The following is a 17,056-nucleotide window of genomic DNA, read 5'->3' on the forward strand; positions in this document are numbered from 1 at the left end:
TAGAATATGAGGATCGGGCTTAAAGACAAATTAATACCAGGTACCTAAGGCTGCTAAATTCTAGAACAAGGATCTAGAATAAGGGTCTGGAACAAGAAAGGGATAACCACAGACGCTAATTACATGTATCTGACGTGGCGTACTGCTGTGTAACCCGCAAACGAAAGACTGACATCATACGGGGTTAAGAGGCAGCTACGGTCAGGGTTATCAGATATAAGTCTGTAAGTCTGATATGCAGTACATAACGGGGTCGTAAACTGAAGTGCCGGAGTTTAAGGCGGATCTTAGGTACCTTAGGTAAGTTTAGGCATATAAGATCTCCCGTCCCACAGCTGGTAACCACGACTGGTAACCAATAGATTACCAGATAAATAGATACCTAATCTCAGAATCTAGAGCGTTTGGGACTATCAGTCTATCGGCCACGTGGGGCTTGTGTGTCGTGGGGACCCCTCTAGCGCTTTCTCTAATGCAGGTGTCTTTTCTTTTTTTGATTTATCGTTTGGAATTCTTCATCTCTTCTTGTTTGTACCGTTTTCATATAAGTCATCTTTGGGACTTATTTCTTCACCTCATCCAGAAGCAAATTCTAACTGATTGGTGTTGCCCATTTCAATTCCCAACTGCGTCTCCAGAGTTTACCAACCCCATACAGATATCAGCCACGGACACTAACATCTCCTTCAAGTACGAGCTATCCTGTCAGTACTTAAAGACAGCATGTCCTCCAATAACCAGGAAGGCATTGGTAAGTGAAACATCTTATAAAACATTAGGCGAAGTAGGTTCAATTAACCAGGCTACATTCGCAGAGCCCGGTGTTGTAATAACTCCCAAGGTCTCTGAACCATGGGCGGTCGAGAAGGTGCTAGCACAAATTCACCCCGAAGCCCCTGTCGAGGGATCGAGCTCACCAGTTCCTTTCTTTCATATCCTCGAGCGGTTAAAGACGGGCAAGCGAGAAGGATGGCGGCGGTTCGGTATCAACAGGTAGAGCATTCCTCTCTCCTAACTAGATAAGAAATTAGTCGCTTACAACAGGACTAGAGGCGAATCGATCGCGGATCATATGTATCGCATGTCCTTAATGACCTTCCTATGCCCCCCTTCGCTTGCATCTAAGCTCGATCTCAATAAATGCATGAAGATGTGCCTCATTCACGATATGGCCGAATCGATCGTTGGGGACATTACACCGGTAGATGGTGTCCCAAAACCGGAGAAAAGCCGTCGCGAGGCCGAGACAATGGACTATATTTCTAAGAATTTATTGGGCAAGGTGTACGGAGGGGTTGCGGGACAGGATATCCGAGCAATCTGGCAGGAGTACGAGGACTCCAAAACACCCGAAAGTCTCTTTGTCCACGACGTGGACAAGATGGAATTATTGTTGCAGATGGTGGAGTACGAGAAGCGGGCAGATAAGCGCCTGGACCTGGGCGAGTTTGCTTACGTTGCGACCAGGGTTGTACTTCCGGAAACGCAGGAGTGGGCAAAGGATATCCTTAAGGAACGCGACGAGTTCTGGGGTTCGGCACCGCATGTTCACGGAGAAGCCGGTGTGAATGGCGGTGTGGAAAAGACGACGACACAGGATCAAGATGCCTACTACTCCAAAGAGGAGAGATAAAACAGGAGATGGTTTGTTATGGCGGTAAGCAAAGCATATTGCAGTATCGCGGTATTGTAGTCTTGCGCCGATATTGAAAGATTCTTAGTCTTTTACGCATTTTGCTTTATGTCAGGTATGAAGCATTATCACATTATCACATTATCATGGCAGGTAGAATGGGAATAGGGGTTTTGGGATGGCATACATACCTCACTAGAGAATGGAGCATATGGTTATGACCAATAATGATAGAATATTGCAACGCTGCCGACCGCTTGTTTTATTTCGCCGGTGAGGATGCGCGGGGAGAAAAAAAAAAAAAAAAGACTTCAATGTACATTTAGTTGGGGACCCGCTGTATTAAATCCGGTACCCGGGACTGGACACCCGGGGTTGGCTCCTTGGCGACCTGGCAACCTGACAACTGCTGTTCTATTGACTTTTCAAGCTGTTTTTCTTGACCTAGCAACGGGTGTAATGATTAAACTTAATAATTACAACTTTTGGAGAATTAAAGGTGCAGCGCTTAAACACTTATTTACCCAGGTATTATTTTACAAGATGTAAAAGTCTTATCAGTATCTTTAAGCTGTACTTATTAAAGTTAACTAGCTTATTAAAGTTTAGGAGGTAGCTAAGCCATTTTCCAGCCACCCAGGCAGACAACTTTAAAAGTTAGTAAACAGGGGTCCATGAGCTAGCTACATAATGAGCTGTAGAGTTAAGAGCTGACTTACTATTGGTCGCTAGGTCCCCAAATCCCCAAGTCCAAATCCTCGTCCCCAACCGCGTGCCAGTCTACACCACGCGAACTTTAACAAGAAAAACAGAAAAAAAAAGAGGCTTGTGATCACGAGCACCAAAATTCATCCCACCCTTTTTACATCATACCGTACCTATTTCTTCCTGCTTCGCATACTATGAGATAACCTTCGAGCACAATAGATGTGTAAAGCTAGGTACATCAAGGGTTAAGACTCGTCCAATATCGACAAAGGCACCAATAGCTCTTATTGATAAGCGCTTTGAGTATCTTTGGACAAGGCGAAACAACGCATTGTTGGGAAATTTCGTAATGGTGAGATAACAACCGGATTATCTTACTATCTCATCTTTTCAAAGAGCTTCGAGGTTACAAAGTTACGCCAATCTTTCTCTCTTAATATATTTCCATCCACTACACTCGCTATTCCATTCAATCCAATATTGGCTTCAACTTATTCGTTTCAACACTCGTTTTTACTCGGTCGCATTCGTTTCGGCTCTTTTGCCTGCGTCTCAACATGTCTTTCGGGCCGCGGGTCCTTATGCCGGGCGCATTTCACTTCGAAACTCTTAACGATGGTAGCTCCTTATCTGGTGTTCATTCGGGAATGTTTCGACCTTCTATATCGCCCTCCTCTTCGAGCTCCCTATATCTAGGTAAATCTACCAACAGCTTACACTCGGATGCATCAACAGTAGGCCTTAATGCGAAGAGGAAACGGAGGGTGGGTCGCGAGTCTAGACTATTCAATAGCTGGGGTACAAACAGAGGCGATGCAGCATCTAATACCGATAATAAACACCAGGAAGAGGCCGAAGTCAACTGGCTGGTTGCGGGGGAGGGGAGGAAATATGTTCTAGACGATCAAAGCGAGGCTCCGAATGGAGTAGCTCCTGGGACCTTCATGAATGCCATGGAAGATAGCGTCTACTCCGACGTCAATTACAGGCGCGCCTTAGGCCCTAAATGTGCGCCCGAGAAGATCGAACGGTCCGATATGAATGCTGCATCTTCTATATTGTCATCATCACCCTCTCGAACGCGGCAAACGAACGGATGGGGTTCTATTGCTTTGAGTACTATAGGCGGCGTCGTTGGAAAAGTATTTCAATTCTGTAAAACGGGTATGTTCCGTGGTTTCTATGCAGGTGGAGGTAGAGGATACGGAATAAAGACACCACCTAGACAACCATCCAGACAATCATCAACTACAAACGGTCAGATTTGGTGTAACGAGCATGATATTCCCACCCTTCCAGATTTCGGCTCCAGCACAGCACCAATCGAAATCCCCCAGTCGCACTATTTCCCACCTAGTTATGGGCAAGAATCACCGGAATCCTCGCCCTCTCCCGCGGCAAAACGGCGACAGATCGATACCGGAGCTCCTGGAGATGAACTGCGCCGGAATTGGGTCATGGTCCGGGAATCTCCTGAAAAGACGCGACCGCAGAGCAGAGCTTCTCAAGCATCAACAGTCCGTCCATCTCAACAGCAAATATTCCCGCCCGTTCTTCGTCGACGTATTAGTCGACCCGTGAGCCGCGTAAATGCACCTAGCCACACTCGTCGTCAGTCTAATAGGATAAGCCATGTCGGAACTACGCCTGTATCCAATAATGAGCCGGCAAGCTTTGCCTCCCCTCGAGCTCAATCACCAGCCGTATCATTGCATACTCCTAGTAGAATCCCCGTCCCAAGTCAACCGCAATCACCTAGCGTCTTCTCGGCCTCTCGTATTCCACAACCAGCTTCTCTTATTCCCAGTCCTAGTATTCACCCGAGGCGTAGTCACGGGAGAAACCATAGTACGGCATCAGCGGCATCTGGTACGTCCTCTATCAGGATAAGAAGAGGTGAATCGACGCAAGAGCTTAAAGACTACAGCCCTCGACTAGATGACGAGGCGAAGAACCTGGCTGCTAAGAGACTCCAGGAGGAAATGGAAACTGACATGCGCATGAATGACTTCAACGCTCGGTTAAGGGATATGATCCGCCAAGGAAAAGAAGCACTCGGGACGAAAGTAGATGTCGAGATACATGACGATATGGAGGGCGTGGATACTTGGGAAGACGCATAAATGACGAGGCAAAGGCGCGACCGTTCAACGAATTTCCTTTTTTTTCAATTACAACTATGGATATGGCTACAAAACCGATGGCGTGGCTCAAGTCCACTAAAAGGGCGTTTAGGGATATATTCTGTTTCTGTTTTGGGTGCAACGATTCAACGCCAACTTGATACCAGTTTCATGTTTTTTTTTTTTTTTTTGCGTTTATTGGGATTACAGCACCTTATATTTAGATATGATCACAGGTCTAGGACATAGGAGGATCATTCGTACAAATGCATAATGACCACGTTACTAACTACTGAATGAATGCCTGATGTTATCAACTTATCACCAAAGACCTCGGAGTCCGTATGTTGTGGGATAATTGCGTGTGTTCGATTGCCCCTATTCTTCGTCACGCCCCCCTATGTATTTGGTAGTGGTTATTAATGACCCAGACTACCTTGGCTTGAACTTGGTTTACATACTAAGATTTTTTCAAGGTACATTTGACCCATCTCCTAAGGGGTAGAGATTAACTAATAGAAATCCTATCCAGTTTTCCCCTAACCAAGTAGAAACGCTGCTTGGAAGTAGGTAACTAGGCCCCAAAACTTATCCAGTGGCTTAGTAGATATAACGTACCCTTTATAAATTAATATTTCCTGGGTTTTATCATTGGGCCCTCCTATCTTCCTCATATTCCTTCTTCATGTCCATGAATTATTAATATACACGGTTCTACGGTGCTAAAGACGTTTTCTCCTAAGCTCACAACATCGCCTATACTTCAAAATATGCATCGCAAAGATTTGGCAAGTCGCGCACTTACCTACCGAACAACCATCTCTTTATTGACCTCGACTTCTTCAAATAAGAAGTACAATAGCGGTAAGAATACCACAGAAGCAATGGGTCAGCTTTTCAGCAAGCATATCTGTCAGGGGGTTTATACCCAGGTGATTGATGTCATACACAGAGTGAATATCTAGGATAGGTAGACCAAAAGGATGATATATTGAACTAGTAACGCCTGGCTTCTACTCTCTTTCGAGGGCGCTACGCGCCCTTATATAGTAGATAGACCCCTGTAGGCCTCCTTACCCACTTATACCCTGACAATATCCACGCGCGTCGATCTAGATGGAGAACTCAATACAGCCTCTAGGAGGTTAAACAATCCATGTATTCTACTCTCGGAAGTTTAATTCTCTCCTTCAGTATTGGTGCTATAGAGAGTGAAAATGAGTTGATCTTTGCTAATAACCCTTATAAGATCTTTCCCAATGGCATGGCTTAGAGACTACACATCAGAATTCAGGGGTTACAATATACCTACCTACTAGAATCGCAGTATTTCAATTGGAAGCTAGCGAAAAGCAACAATACATTGTAAATAAGTATTCCGGGGTATTGTTAAGCTTGAATAACACTCAGGGAAGAAGGAAAATAAGCTTATAAGGCACTGATATAATATAGATATAATATAATAACTTAGATAGGAGACCTCCAGTAGGCGAGGTATCAGCCAGATAGCAAAGAGATCTGATTGGATAATGTCACAAACTTCATACTCATACAGTACCTGGTGTTATACGAGAGGGAATTCAAGTTCCACAAGTCAATACTTTTCCTTTACATACTTTTCATTAATCCACGCGTCTACCAGTCACTCCTTTGTCAGGCATTCGAGTCAGGCCACCAATACCATCTAACCCAAATACGTTTTCCGGCCATCACCACCGGATTTAAAGGTTAACTTCAGCGTCGCCCACCGATTTCCTTTTTTCAAACGCAGTGTCAAAATCGGCCACCGTCTTAGTTAGCCTAGGCCCAGATACTCGAAGATTCGGCGCTTGGGACATCATCACCCAGGGCGTCAAAGCCGGAGACATCAACGTTCGATAGAATTGTGCCATTCGCAAGTGTTCGGGAGGCAGATATCACCGTTGCTTAATAGCCCTCCATAAGCCCCAGGGACTGATTAGACTAGCTAAATGAAAAGAAATATCTTTGTCGTAGAAACTTAGCTTGATCATAGTCTTGAGTGCTCGTATCACATCCCAGCTTGGCACCATTTATAATAGGAGATAAAGGCGTCAATACTACTGAGTTATAATAACGGGTTACTGAGATTACTTTAATGTATCTAATCTAACTTTTAGCCCTTCAACCTTGGGTTCCTCCTATGATATGCTATTGAAACTCACTAGATCACAGTTTCATGATGTACCATTTCTTCAGTCACAGCCTCTGTCATTTTAGCCCCCTTAACGTACGTATTCTACTAGTCATTTCCTTGTCAGGTGTCCGAGTCAGAACACGAGTTCCCTACGCGAAAACACCCTACATAATTGTCAAGTTTGTGAACATCTTACCTATATAATCCTAACCCCTACGACCGTTTTCCTCGAAGAGATTTCATCTTACTGCATTTATTCCTATGTTAATTAAAGGACTGAAATACAGTTGTGGTCATCTCAGCCGAGATCAAGCGTCATACCTTATATCTGCTATCAAATACTATCCCAACAACGAAGGTAAGATGGGTAACTGCTTTGGCCAACCTAGTCGCAGACAACCGGGATACTACCACTCTGGTAGTCGCTCGGATCACCACCGCTCGGGACATCATAGTTCAGGACATCATCACTCAGGGCATCGCCACTCAATGCATCACCATCACCCCGGGCATCATCGCTCTAGGGGCCATCGCTCTAGGGGTCATCACTCTAAGAACCACTACTCTAGGAACCATCAGCCGAGGCGTCATGGCAGAAGACGTGCCGATTCGGTAGAAATGTACCGACATACAGGCTATCTAGAGCCAGAAGTAGGAGAAGGGGGTCTTGTAGTTTACCGATCCCCCAACGAACTGCCTGTATCGCTCGATTGATGCGTTACAGCGTCTGTGGCGGAATGAACCATCATTAAAGAACTTGATATACCAGATGATTTTGTTAGTATACATACCTAAATAGCTACCTATTACATACTATTATCTTTCCACATTTATAGTTTTGACTTGTACGTCCCTAACCCCCTAACCCCTTTTCTCTCATATCCACGTTTTTCACATGAACTTAGTCCATCATACTACAATAGAGCCTACCCACCCAAATAGTACATTACTGCCCAGTCCTACTGGGACCAGCGGTATTCTGTTATTACTGCTTGATCTCCTGCTTTTGGAATACCCCTAAGACATCAGGTAAGTAATCCATGTCACCATAGTCATAGCAACGAAAAAGACCCAGGACATGTCCTAACTAACCTTCGACGCTCGGCATCCACGGATCCCGCAGCTTGCAGAAGAACTCGCCCTTGGGCTCGACCTGGCCGCGGGCGTGGTCCTCCATCGTACCGTAGAAGACGTATATATTATCGCCCGCGTTTCCCTGCGAAGAGTCCTCATCAATATAACGTCCAAGGAACAGCCGCAAAAAAGATTATTTAACAATATGTAGGTAGGTAGTCAAGTCAAAATGATAAGGGCGAGAAGCTCTAGTTAGTAGCCTTCCGAGCTCATTAAACACAATCGAAGAGAAATGCATACACCGTATTCTAAAAGCGGCCCGCCACACGTATCGCAGAACTCGCGATGTAGCAACACGCCGCTCCCGTTATCCGCTTCGTGTATTTTTACATGATCCACCCCTTGGGTGATCTTAAATGCCGACTTAGGGATCTTAGTTGTGATACCGTGCTCGCCGCCCGTGAACTTCTTGCAGTTACCGCAGTGGCAGATGCTCGTGCGTGCTTGTAACTCCGGGTCCTCGAGCGTGATGGTGTATTTTATTAGACCGCAGTAACAACCCCCTGGGAGTGGAGCCATGGTCTTATTTTGCTTGGTGTTGTTGGCTTAGTATGTAGATGCTGCGAAGGTACGAGTCTCAAAGATTTGTAGTTGGATGAAATAACTACGAACATGTAAAGATATGATAGGTGCTAGGAGATAAAAAGAAGTAGTAAGATGATTCTAGTCTTTAACTTAAGACGCCTCAACTGATCATCACACCGTTAGTCTCTTAGTGTAAAGACTTAACCTAACCAATTCCAAAATATTTTCAAGGAGACCTCGGTATGTATAAAATCTTTAATTGTAGTTATTTCAATCTTCTTCGAGATTTTGGTAACCTTGTCCCTCTATGACGTCGAAGAGGCGTCATGAATGCAATTCAGTCAGATCGTTTGTCCCACTTGGCCGGGTCGGACATATTAGCTGCGGGCCGGGCCGCTCCACGACACTTAACTTTCCCGGTCCTCGAAGCCGATTTTTACCTATATTCGTAACATGAGCAATACATAATGGAGTATACGCTTAAGTTATGTTTATATACTTAAAAGTATAGACTTCTTGAACAACGCAATGCTATAGGATTTATTCTAGTCTTGGTTATAATACTCTTGCACCAATGCGAGCATATATTACCTGGCATTTTTATTATTTTACTGTGCAGATTATTCTAATTATTCTAATACTGATATGCCTCTAGAAGACTTATATTCGCTTGTGCTTAAGTATGTACTAGTAGGTTGAGTACAAGCATAGTCACTTCGCTTACCCTTACGATATCAACTACCGCCAGCGGATAATCATTCCGGACCATCTGAGGGTTTGAGGTGTAGTCGCAAAGTTTGTCGAGCCAAATTTATTACTTTGATGCGACCTTTTCCAAGACTGGCTTACCATTCCTCAAGCAGTCTTGACAGGTTCTGCCAACAAAGTGTTCTTTAGAAGTTTTATTCTTCTTTTTTCCACATTCTCTGCAATGAAGTTGACATAGGTAGAAATTGCAATCTTTGGCGGGACACTCAACTTTCCATCGGCAGTCTTGAGTGAGATGATCCCCTCCGCACGGACATTTCTTCAAGGAGCATTTTCTTCCCGAGTGGCCCTTGGCACCGCACATACAGCAACGATAGGAGCAAAGCATGGCGTTCTTGTGATGGCTTGAGCCTGGGAGACTTGGACATCCGCACTTTCGGCTGCAATTAACTTGACACTCGAAAGCTGTGTGGTATTGGGGGAAGGGCATGCATTTACACCGGTTGCTCGCCTTGATTGGGCAAGCATATGCCTTGTGGAACGACGAGTTGCAATAACCACATGCTAAGGGGCAGGCCGAAGAGCGATGACTACTATGCTGGTAACAGTTAGCACACGGATTCCTAATCTGCCCCCGGGCCCTTTTCTGCGTAGACTTCTTCTCAAATACTTTGGGTTTATTAGTGAACATTGCTCGGATGTGAGTTCGGCTTAAGCTTCTACGGCGTGATAGTTTATCAAGTTCAGATAGAGGGCGTCGAGGGAAGTAGATGATCCATCCATCTTCGAGGTTGGTACTTAAAGCTACCCTCTTCCACGAATCAGGTGGGGGTAGACTGCTAGACCGTTCAGGCTTTCCTCGACACACACATAATGTATTGACGGCATGAAAGATTTTGGTCGGACTTTTAGAGTAACTGCATGCTCGTGATGGGTTAAGGGAAAGCCGACGGTTTAAAATACCGAGCCGCCGCGTGCTAACAAACTGAGGATCGATAGAAAATTCCACATTAGAAGAGGGGTTGATTCTTATGTGGTGGCCGCCGGAAAACAAAGAATAACGGTAATGTGTTTTTGAAAATGGCCCGTAACTTTTGACGTGTCCCCTCATATCTTTCGTCCAACCGGACTTATATTTGGCCGCTAAGTCTGGATGAGAACGATAGAGATGGCCAAGCCAAACACGCATAGAAGGTTCGGACTCGAGATAATACTGTTCTATAAGCCCCAATATAACCATGCCAATAGTAGCCCCAGGTTCGGGTAACGGGTAGTAATTTAGAGCGTCAAAGGATACGCCATTAAAGAGTAAGTAGAGGGGGTGTAGTTCTGCTCCTATGGAGGACTGGTTGCTACCAGTTTTAAGCATCCTATGCAGAAGATACATGTCAAGGCCGAGTTCTCGATCGCGACGTTTGACTGTATGGAATTTGCCATCTCGATTCGTCTTGTTGTAGACTGCTGCTTTCACTCTCTCTGGCAACATATAGTCCTGCATAATCCGATTGACTATGACGTCGCGACTAGATATAGACTTATGCTCATATTTGGTAAAGTCCAAGTCAATACCGTTGAGGGGATAATGCGGCGTAGTCATGTTGAGAGGTAATGAGGCCTTATATCTATTAAAGTTGAATACTTCCGGTTCATAATTCTAGAGAAAACCATTTGACAAGAATATAGAAAGGAATGATATTACGGGTTCAACATCGAGTTAAGTACAGGTAACTAACTCATAAAAGATGAAGTTAGAGGGTTTTGGAAGATGCGGCGATTTGAACTGAACCTTGGAGGTACCCACCGAAGGTACCTATCTCAATGTGGCTTAAAAGAAAGCTAGCGGGTGGCTTATGTATAAGTTGTGGCTAAGGTATGAATTCTTTGTGTAACTATATAACTACCTAATGTACATATGTATATAGTTGTAAGTCTAGACCTGCCCATAAACAAAATCAAGGTAACATTACTAATTCCCCAACTCCGAATGGCGTTTTTCACGATGTGGATTCCAGAGGGCTTTTTTTTTGGCGGGGAACAGCTGGGGGATAGAAAAGGGAAACATGCTCGCCAGTTTTCCAGTTTTCCAGCTTTCCAGCTTTCCAGCTACACAACTATAGTCGCTAATTTCGGCCCGTAAAGCAGAAAAGCGTCCCTCCGTTTTACAACACTCCGTTGACAGAAGAGGCAAGTCGCTCGAGGCCAAGACGTCCTCGGTCTAACATTCACGACCATGTTCCTCCAGCCATACTACCTCGAATACTGCTGGTTATTCCTGAGGCCGCGAGGGGAATAGTTCTTGTCACTTGTGACTAGGCTTTGTCCAAACGGAGATGCTCCCTTGTCCTTTTGTCAGCATGCAGAGAAGTAGGGTGAGGTAAAGTAAGTAAGAGCAGGGTAGAACGGGGTAGAGCACGCCCGCTGTTACGCCGCGGGATTGCATCAAAGGTCCAGAACCTCTCATAAAGAACTGTGATGTCTGGTCCTGGGAATCGGAGCCGCGCCCAGCTTCCAGGTTCTCCTACGCGCGCCCCACTTTACTTTTGCGCTTCGCGGTTGATCGGTTCCCTAGGCCAATATTCCCTATGAATGTCCGTTGGTCATGTTCGTGAAATGGGATCGATAATTTTCCTCCTATTATCTGGGTCATATTCGACCATGTATATATCTACTAGTGTGTATAGTCAGATCTCGTTCGGAATGAGTTCCCGTCAGCCCACTTGTACTCATCAGCCTCATAATCTATTAGTATATATATAAGAGTCCTTTAGATTCGTTTTTCACAATGTTGAGTTCTCCGGTTCCCATCAGGCGAATACTTAGCGTAATACGCTGATAGCATTATGGGTCGTTTCGGTCTTTTTGCATCACTGCTTCTAGCAGTCAGCTTAAGTGCGCCACGCTTTCTATGTATACGCTGACAGTGGTCTTACTAACACGGCGTAGATGTCCAGAAATGTCTCGGTCAAGCGAGCGCACCAACCCTGTACAAGGACAGCAAAACCGGCATCGCATTCGACACATGGACCGTACCGGATAAGGCCGACGGTTCTGGTGGTGTATCGGCCTGGGGTGGTCTCACCTTTGGTGTTGCACTACCAGAGAATGCCTTGACTGTTGATGCTACTGAGTTCATAGGATACCTAGTCAGTATAACAAGTTTAAATCTAATCTATCAGAACACTAATCCCTATAATAGAAATGCGGCTCCAACGGCACAACCACGAACGGATGGTGCGGTTTGTCTTTCGGGGGACCGATGACAAATAGCCTGCTTCTCATGGCTTGGCCATACGAAGATGAAATCTTAACTTCGCTCCGCTTCGTCAGTGGATATACTAGCCCGGACGTATATACAGGCAATGCCAAGTTAACTCAAATCTCGTCTACCATCGATAAGGACCACTATACTCTAATCTTCAGATGTCAAAACTGTTTAGTATGGGACCAAGACGGTGCATCAGGTTCCGCGTCGACTAGTGCCGGCTCCTTAATACTAGGATGGGCTAGCTCACTTAAATCTCCGGGGAACCCGGCCTGCCCAGCGGATATTACTATTAACTTCCACAGCAACGGTCAAAGCATCTGGGGCGCCACTCTAGACGAAAACGCAGCAAACCCATCGTATTCAGAATGGGCTGCCCAAGCTACCGCTACAGTTACCGGAAGCTGCGGAGGAGCAACACCCACGACCACCACATCCACTACTACGTCAATTCCTACTGCTACTGGCATCCCGGTCCCGACCGGCACTTATGACTACATTGTTGTTGGTGCCGGTGCTGGTGGGATTCCTTTGGCAGATAAGTTGAGCGAGGCTGGAAAGAGTGTATTGCTTATTGAAAAGGGACCACCTTCTTCAGGACGATGGGGCGGCTCGCTCAAGCCGGAATGGTTAGATGGCACTAACTTGACTCGATTTGATGTCCCCGGTCTGTGCAACGAGATATGGGTCAACTCCGCAGGCATTGCCTGTACTGATACAGATCAGATGGCTGGCTGTGTGCTGGGTGGAGGCACCGCTGTTAATGCTGGTTTATGGTGGAAGGTATGTCATATGATGCATTCACAAATACGGCGATACTGATGGTGAAACTTAGCCGTATACTTTAGACTGGGATTATAACTTTCCTAAAGAATGGAAATCGTCGGATATGGCTGCTGCAACAAAGAGGGTATTCTCTCGCATTCCTGGTACTGACCATCCTTCGATGGATGGAAAGAGATACTATCAGCAAGGCTTTGAAGTTCTATCTAGCGGTTTAAAAGCCGGTGGATGGTCAGAAGTTACTGCTAACGACGCGCCAAACAAGAAGAATCACACATTCTCTCATTCACCGTTCATGTTTTCTGGTGGCGAACGTGGCGGGCCTATGGCAACTTACTTGGTCTCTGCCAGCAAGCGCAAGAATTTCCATTTATGGATGGGCACGGCAGTAAAGAGAGTTGTTAGATCTGGTGGCCATGTTACCGGCATTGAAGTCGAGCCGTTCATAAACGGAGGATACACCGGTGTTGTCAATGTTACTTCAGTTACCGGCCGCGTCATCTTGTCTGCGGGAACATTTGGGTCCGCCAAGATCCTGTTACGAAGTAAGTTACTTCAATCTCAGAAGCCCTCCTATGCTCTATATTACTAACTGGAGAAGGTGGGATTGGGCCGTCGGATCAGCTATCTGTTGTCCAATCGTCGATCGATGGTCCAACCATGATTTCTAATAGCTCTTGGATCAATCTGCCTGTCGGTTATAATCTGGAAGACCACACAAATGTTTGATACCCTCCAAACGGTCGTACCTCTAAATATGCTTACATTTACTTAGACTGATACTGTTATCACGCATCCCAACGTCGTGTTTTACGACTTCTACGAAGCTTGGGACAACCCTAATGTCGCCGACAAGAGTCTATATCTAGGTTAGCTATGTTTAGTTCTTGTATCATATGATAAGGCCGCAGCTAACCTCTAATCACAGATTCTCGATCGGGTATTCTAGCTCAAGCAGCGCCAAATATTGGCCCAATGTAAGTAGCTAAATCTTAAGTCCACCAATATTCTAACCCTGTGTAGGTTCTGGGATGAAATCAAGGGTGACGATGGTGTGGTTCGACAGCTCCAGTGGACCGCCAGGGTCGAAGGGAGTGCTGGAACGCCGAATGGATGTAGGTTATCCCCATACCCTGAGGTTCGCACTCGTTAATAGGAGTAGATGCCATGACTATGAGTCAGTACCTTGGACGAGGTGCAAAGTCAAGGGGCCGAATGACTATTACGAAGGCGTTAACCACTGTAGTCTCGACGCTCCCTTACTTACAGGATAAGAACGATGTCCAGGCTGTTATTCAGGGTATCAAGAACCTTCAGGCGGCTCTAGCAAATGTCGAGGGCCTCACGTGGACCTACCCACCATCGAACACCACTGTCGAAGACTTTGTCAATGATGTTAGTCGCGCTATATATCACGCGATAAGAAAACAAAGCTGATAATTATAGATGCTCGTTTCATACACCAACCGAAGATCAAACCACTGGATTGGTAAGTTGGCTAGCATCGTATTAGCACGCGATATAACGACTAATAATTCCTAGGAACCAGCAAGCTCGGAACAGACGACGGTCGAACAAACAGTGGCTCGGCTGTAGTTGACCTCAATACGAGGGTTTATGGTACCGACAACTTGTTCGTCGTCGATGCTAGCATCTTTCCAGGTCATATAACTACCAACCCCACCTCTTACATCGTCATTGTTGCCGAACACGCCTCAGAAAAGATACTCGCCTTGGCATCACCTAAGGCACAATCGAAGTTTGCTCAATGCGGCGGACTACAGTGGACCGGAAGCTTCCAGTGCGCGGCACCGTATACTTGCCAGTATCAGAACGAATACTACTCTCAGGTAAGTGTATTCTCTTCGACGTCCGTCATATCAAGTACTGATGCCCCAGAAACAGTGTGTTTAAGTTACCCATATAAGGTACCTACCTATCTAGGTTCTAAGTTAGATATCCAAATATAGTTAATTTTAGAAATATCTATTTAACAGCTTGATATATTAAGTGAAAATAGACCGAAGCCGATACATTTTCAGCAATCTAGGTTAAGAATGTTGCAATACTAAGATCATGTGAACATAATTGACATGTGCTCTTTTGTTCTTTTTAATATCCGTGCACGATCTGTCGATCACACACCTCTCTCTGCGTTGTTGTACCAATAAGCATCAAGATACAAAGTAGATTTGTATTACCTTAGGTTAGGTATCTGTATAATGTTGATATGAAGACTTAAGTTTCAAGAACCGTATAACTAACAGGTATCAATAACAGGTAATGATGTCAACCCTCACGTTCTACTTGAGGTATCTATCCAAAGAATACGGATATACGTATATCCGAACTCCACCAAGCGGGAACTATTCCTTTACCCCTTAACCAATATCCATGGATTTCATTGGTTTTCAAGCCTTCCAAAACTAACCTCTCACCGCAAGCTGCCTATCAGCCCAATCAACATTTGCAGGATTAACACCGTCTAAAATGGTAGTTTCAAATGAGATCCAGGGTTTAATGGCCAGCTAAACTGCCACGTCAATAGAGGAGGACTAAGCAGAATAATATACGTTTCATAGATGCCTTACCATTCTCGTACTTTAGCTCTCTCAAGTTCTAGTTAAAAGCACTCCCGCCTCCGCCTCCGCCCCCCACTCTGTGGCCCTTGCTACAAGTTACCCTTTTTGGTCACTATCATTTAGAACAACAACAATATCATATTATTATATCATTATGCCATCCGATCTCACATCATGGATTCCCGGAAACAAGACGAAGAAAAGGGTCATCCGCGAGACTATTACAAGAACTCTCGGAGCGGCCGCCGGGGCAGCAGTCAAGGCTAATCCGGTTGTAAAGACTATACAAGCAGGGTACAGCATTATGCAATTAGGGAATACGATTAAGAAGGCACATGAGACAGCCGGCCATATAAATGAATTAGTCCCTAAGGCCACAGAATTGGTCGGAGCCGCACATCAGTTCGTCCCTTCGATTCAGGTGATGGGCCGGTCAGTTTGCGACAGTCTGAAGCTCTTTGGCTATTTCAGCACTATCGCAACTACTGTTGGTATCGGGTCTAATATGATCTTGACCTACCAGGGAGTCCAGGCGCTCAACCTCATCGCCACTAGGCTCAAGGACATCTCAGATACCCTTGCAGCGCAAACTGCCCTCATGGCTCAGAGAGAGTTTCCCGAATTGGTTTATTACATGATCCGTGAGCGATTGGCCCAGACCTCTCAGGATCCCGAGGTCGAACACTGGTTCTATGTCTTCCACCCAGACAATGATTGGTACCCCAAGTTCTTCCATCTTATTGAATCCAGTCCGCTTGATCCCCGGTTCTGCGGCTACACGAACCAGATCGACACGGTCTTTGTCTTTATGCTCGCCACACGGAGGTATATAGAAAAGAAGAATGCGCGTTCTCAAAAACACGGGAAACCGCCCCGGCCGGTGCGCCTGCATCTCCTCATCCCAGCCTACCAACCTATACTTATCGCAGAGGCGCTCGAAATCCCCAGTGACATCGGAGACTTTGTCATAGAAGGGCGCATTCATAACACCAGGGAGCTAGTCTGGTTTAACTTACCAGAGGACCAAAAACACTATACCATGGATATCGGACAATGGATACCGCCCGAGAGAGGCTGGTGGTCCTGGGCCATGACAAAGTTCGGGCTGAAGGAAACGCCGCTCGAGCTAAAACAGCGCAGGATGTTAGGGACGAGACAGCGAGGACCGGAAGATAAGGATGAGAATGCTAATAATAATAATATCAAGGAAAATGGAGAAGATCACGATAACGAATCAGACACTGCATTATCCAGGCGTCAGGGAAACGACGAGAAAGCCCGGGAACAGGGAAAACCGCTGCACCACCGCCAACGGCCACAAGAAAGGCGCCGCCGTTAGGTTGGTATGAATATAAAAAAATTTAAAAATTATAAATAATTAAATTCATTTTAGTATATAAGAACATTTAGAAGAGATATCCTTGATCAATATTAAATTAAACA

The 17,056-nt window shown here is 45.5% G+C and overlaps 5 protein-coding genes across 5 annotated transcripts; 4 read left to right on the top strand and 1 right to left on the bottom strand.

Annotated features, from left to right (window-relative positions):
• Nucleotides 1–723: 723 nt before the first annotated feature.
• Nucleotides 724–1,633, top strand: GL218_03646 (HD domain-containing protein C4G3.17; the record flags this gene model as incomplete). Its single annotated transcript, XM_033580217.1, has 3 exons — nt 724–751; nt 816–993; nt 1,051–1,633. The coding sequence occupies 3 exons, from the start codon at nt 724–726 to the stop codon at nt 1,631–1,633; spliced, it is 789 nt and encodes a 262-aa protein (XP_033437433.1).
• A 1,265-nt stretch (nt 1,634–2,898) lies between these two features.
• On the top strand, nt 2,899–4,464 carry GL218_03647 (uncharacterized protein; the record flags this gene model as incomplete). The annotated part of the gene is made up of 1 exon (XM_033580218.1): nt 2,899–4,464. One exon carries the CDS (start codon nt 2,899–2,901, stop codon nt 4,462–4,464), a length of 1,566 nt encoding a protein of 521 aa, XP_033437432.1.
• A 3,140-nt stretch (nt 4,465–7,604) lies between these two features.
• GL218_03648 (uncharacterized protein) lies at nt 7,605–8,272 on the bottom strand (the record flags this gene model as incomplete). Its single annotated transcript, XM_033580219.1, has 3 exons — nt 7,605–7,636; nt 7,712–7,835; nt 7,994–8,272. 3 exons carry the CDS (start codon nt 8,270–8,272, stop codon nt 7,605–7,607), a joined length of 435 nt encoding a protein of 144 aa, XP_033437444.1.
• Nucleotides 8,273–11,826: 3,554 nt separating this feature from the next.
• Nucleotides 11,827–14,945, top strand: GL218_03649 (Cellobiose dehydrogenase; the record flags this gene model as incomplete). Its single annotated transcript, XM_033580220.1, has 12 exons — nt 11,827–11,875; nt 11,930–12,129; nt 12,183–13,031; nt 13,084–13,576; nt 13,633–13,754; nt 13,807–13,900; nt 13,960–14,008; nt 14,055–14,146; nt 14,194–14,426; nt 14,478–14,520; nt 14,574–14,881; nt 14,937–14,945. 12 exons carry the CDS (start codon nt 11,827–11,829, stop codon nt 14,943–14,945), a joined length of 2,541 nt encoding a protein of 846 aa, XP_033437443.1.
• An 822-nt stretch (nt 14,946–15,767) lies between these two features.
• Nucleotides 15,768–16,952, top strand: GL218_03650 (uncharacterized protein; the record flags this gene model as incomplete). The annotated part of the gene is made up of 1 exon (XM_033580221.1): nt 15,768–16,952. The coding sequence occupies one exon, from the start codon at nt 15,768–15,770 to the stop codon at nt 16,950–16,952; it is 1,185 nt and encodes a 394-aa protein (XP_033436698.1).
• Between the last annotated feature and the right edge of the window lie 104 nt (nt 16,953–17,056).

The sequence above is a fragment of the Daldinia childiae genome, assembly GCF_008694065.1.
Source record: "Daldinia childiae strain JS-1345 chromosome Unknown Scaffold3, whole genome shotgun sequence".
Lineage (NCBI taxonomy): Eukaryota > Fungi > Ascomycota > Sordariomycetes > Xylariales > Hypoxylaceae > Daldinia > Daldinia childiae.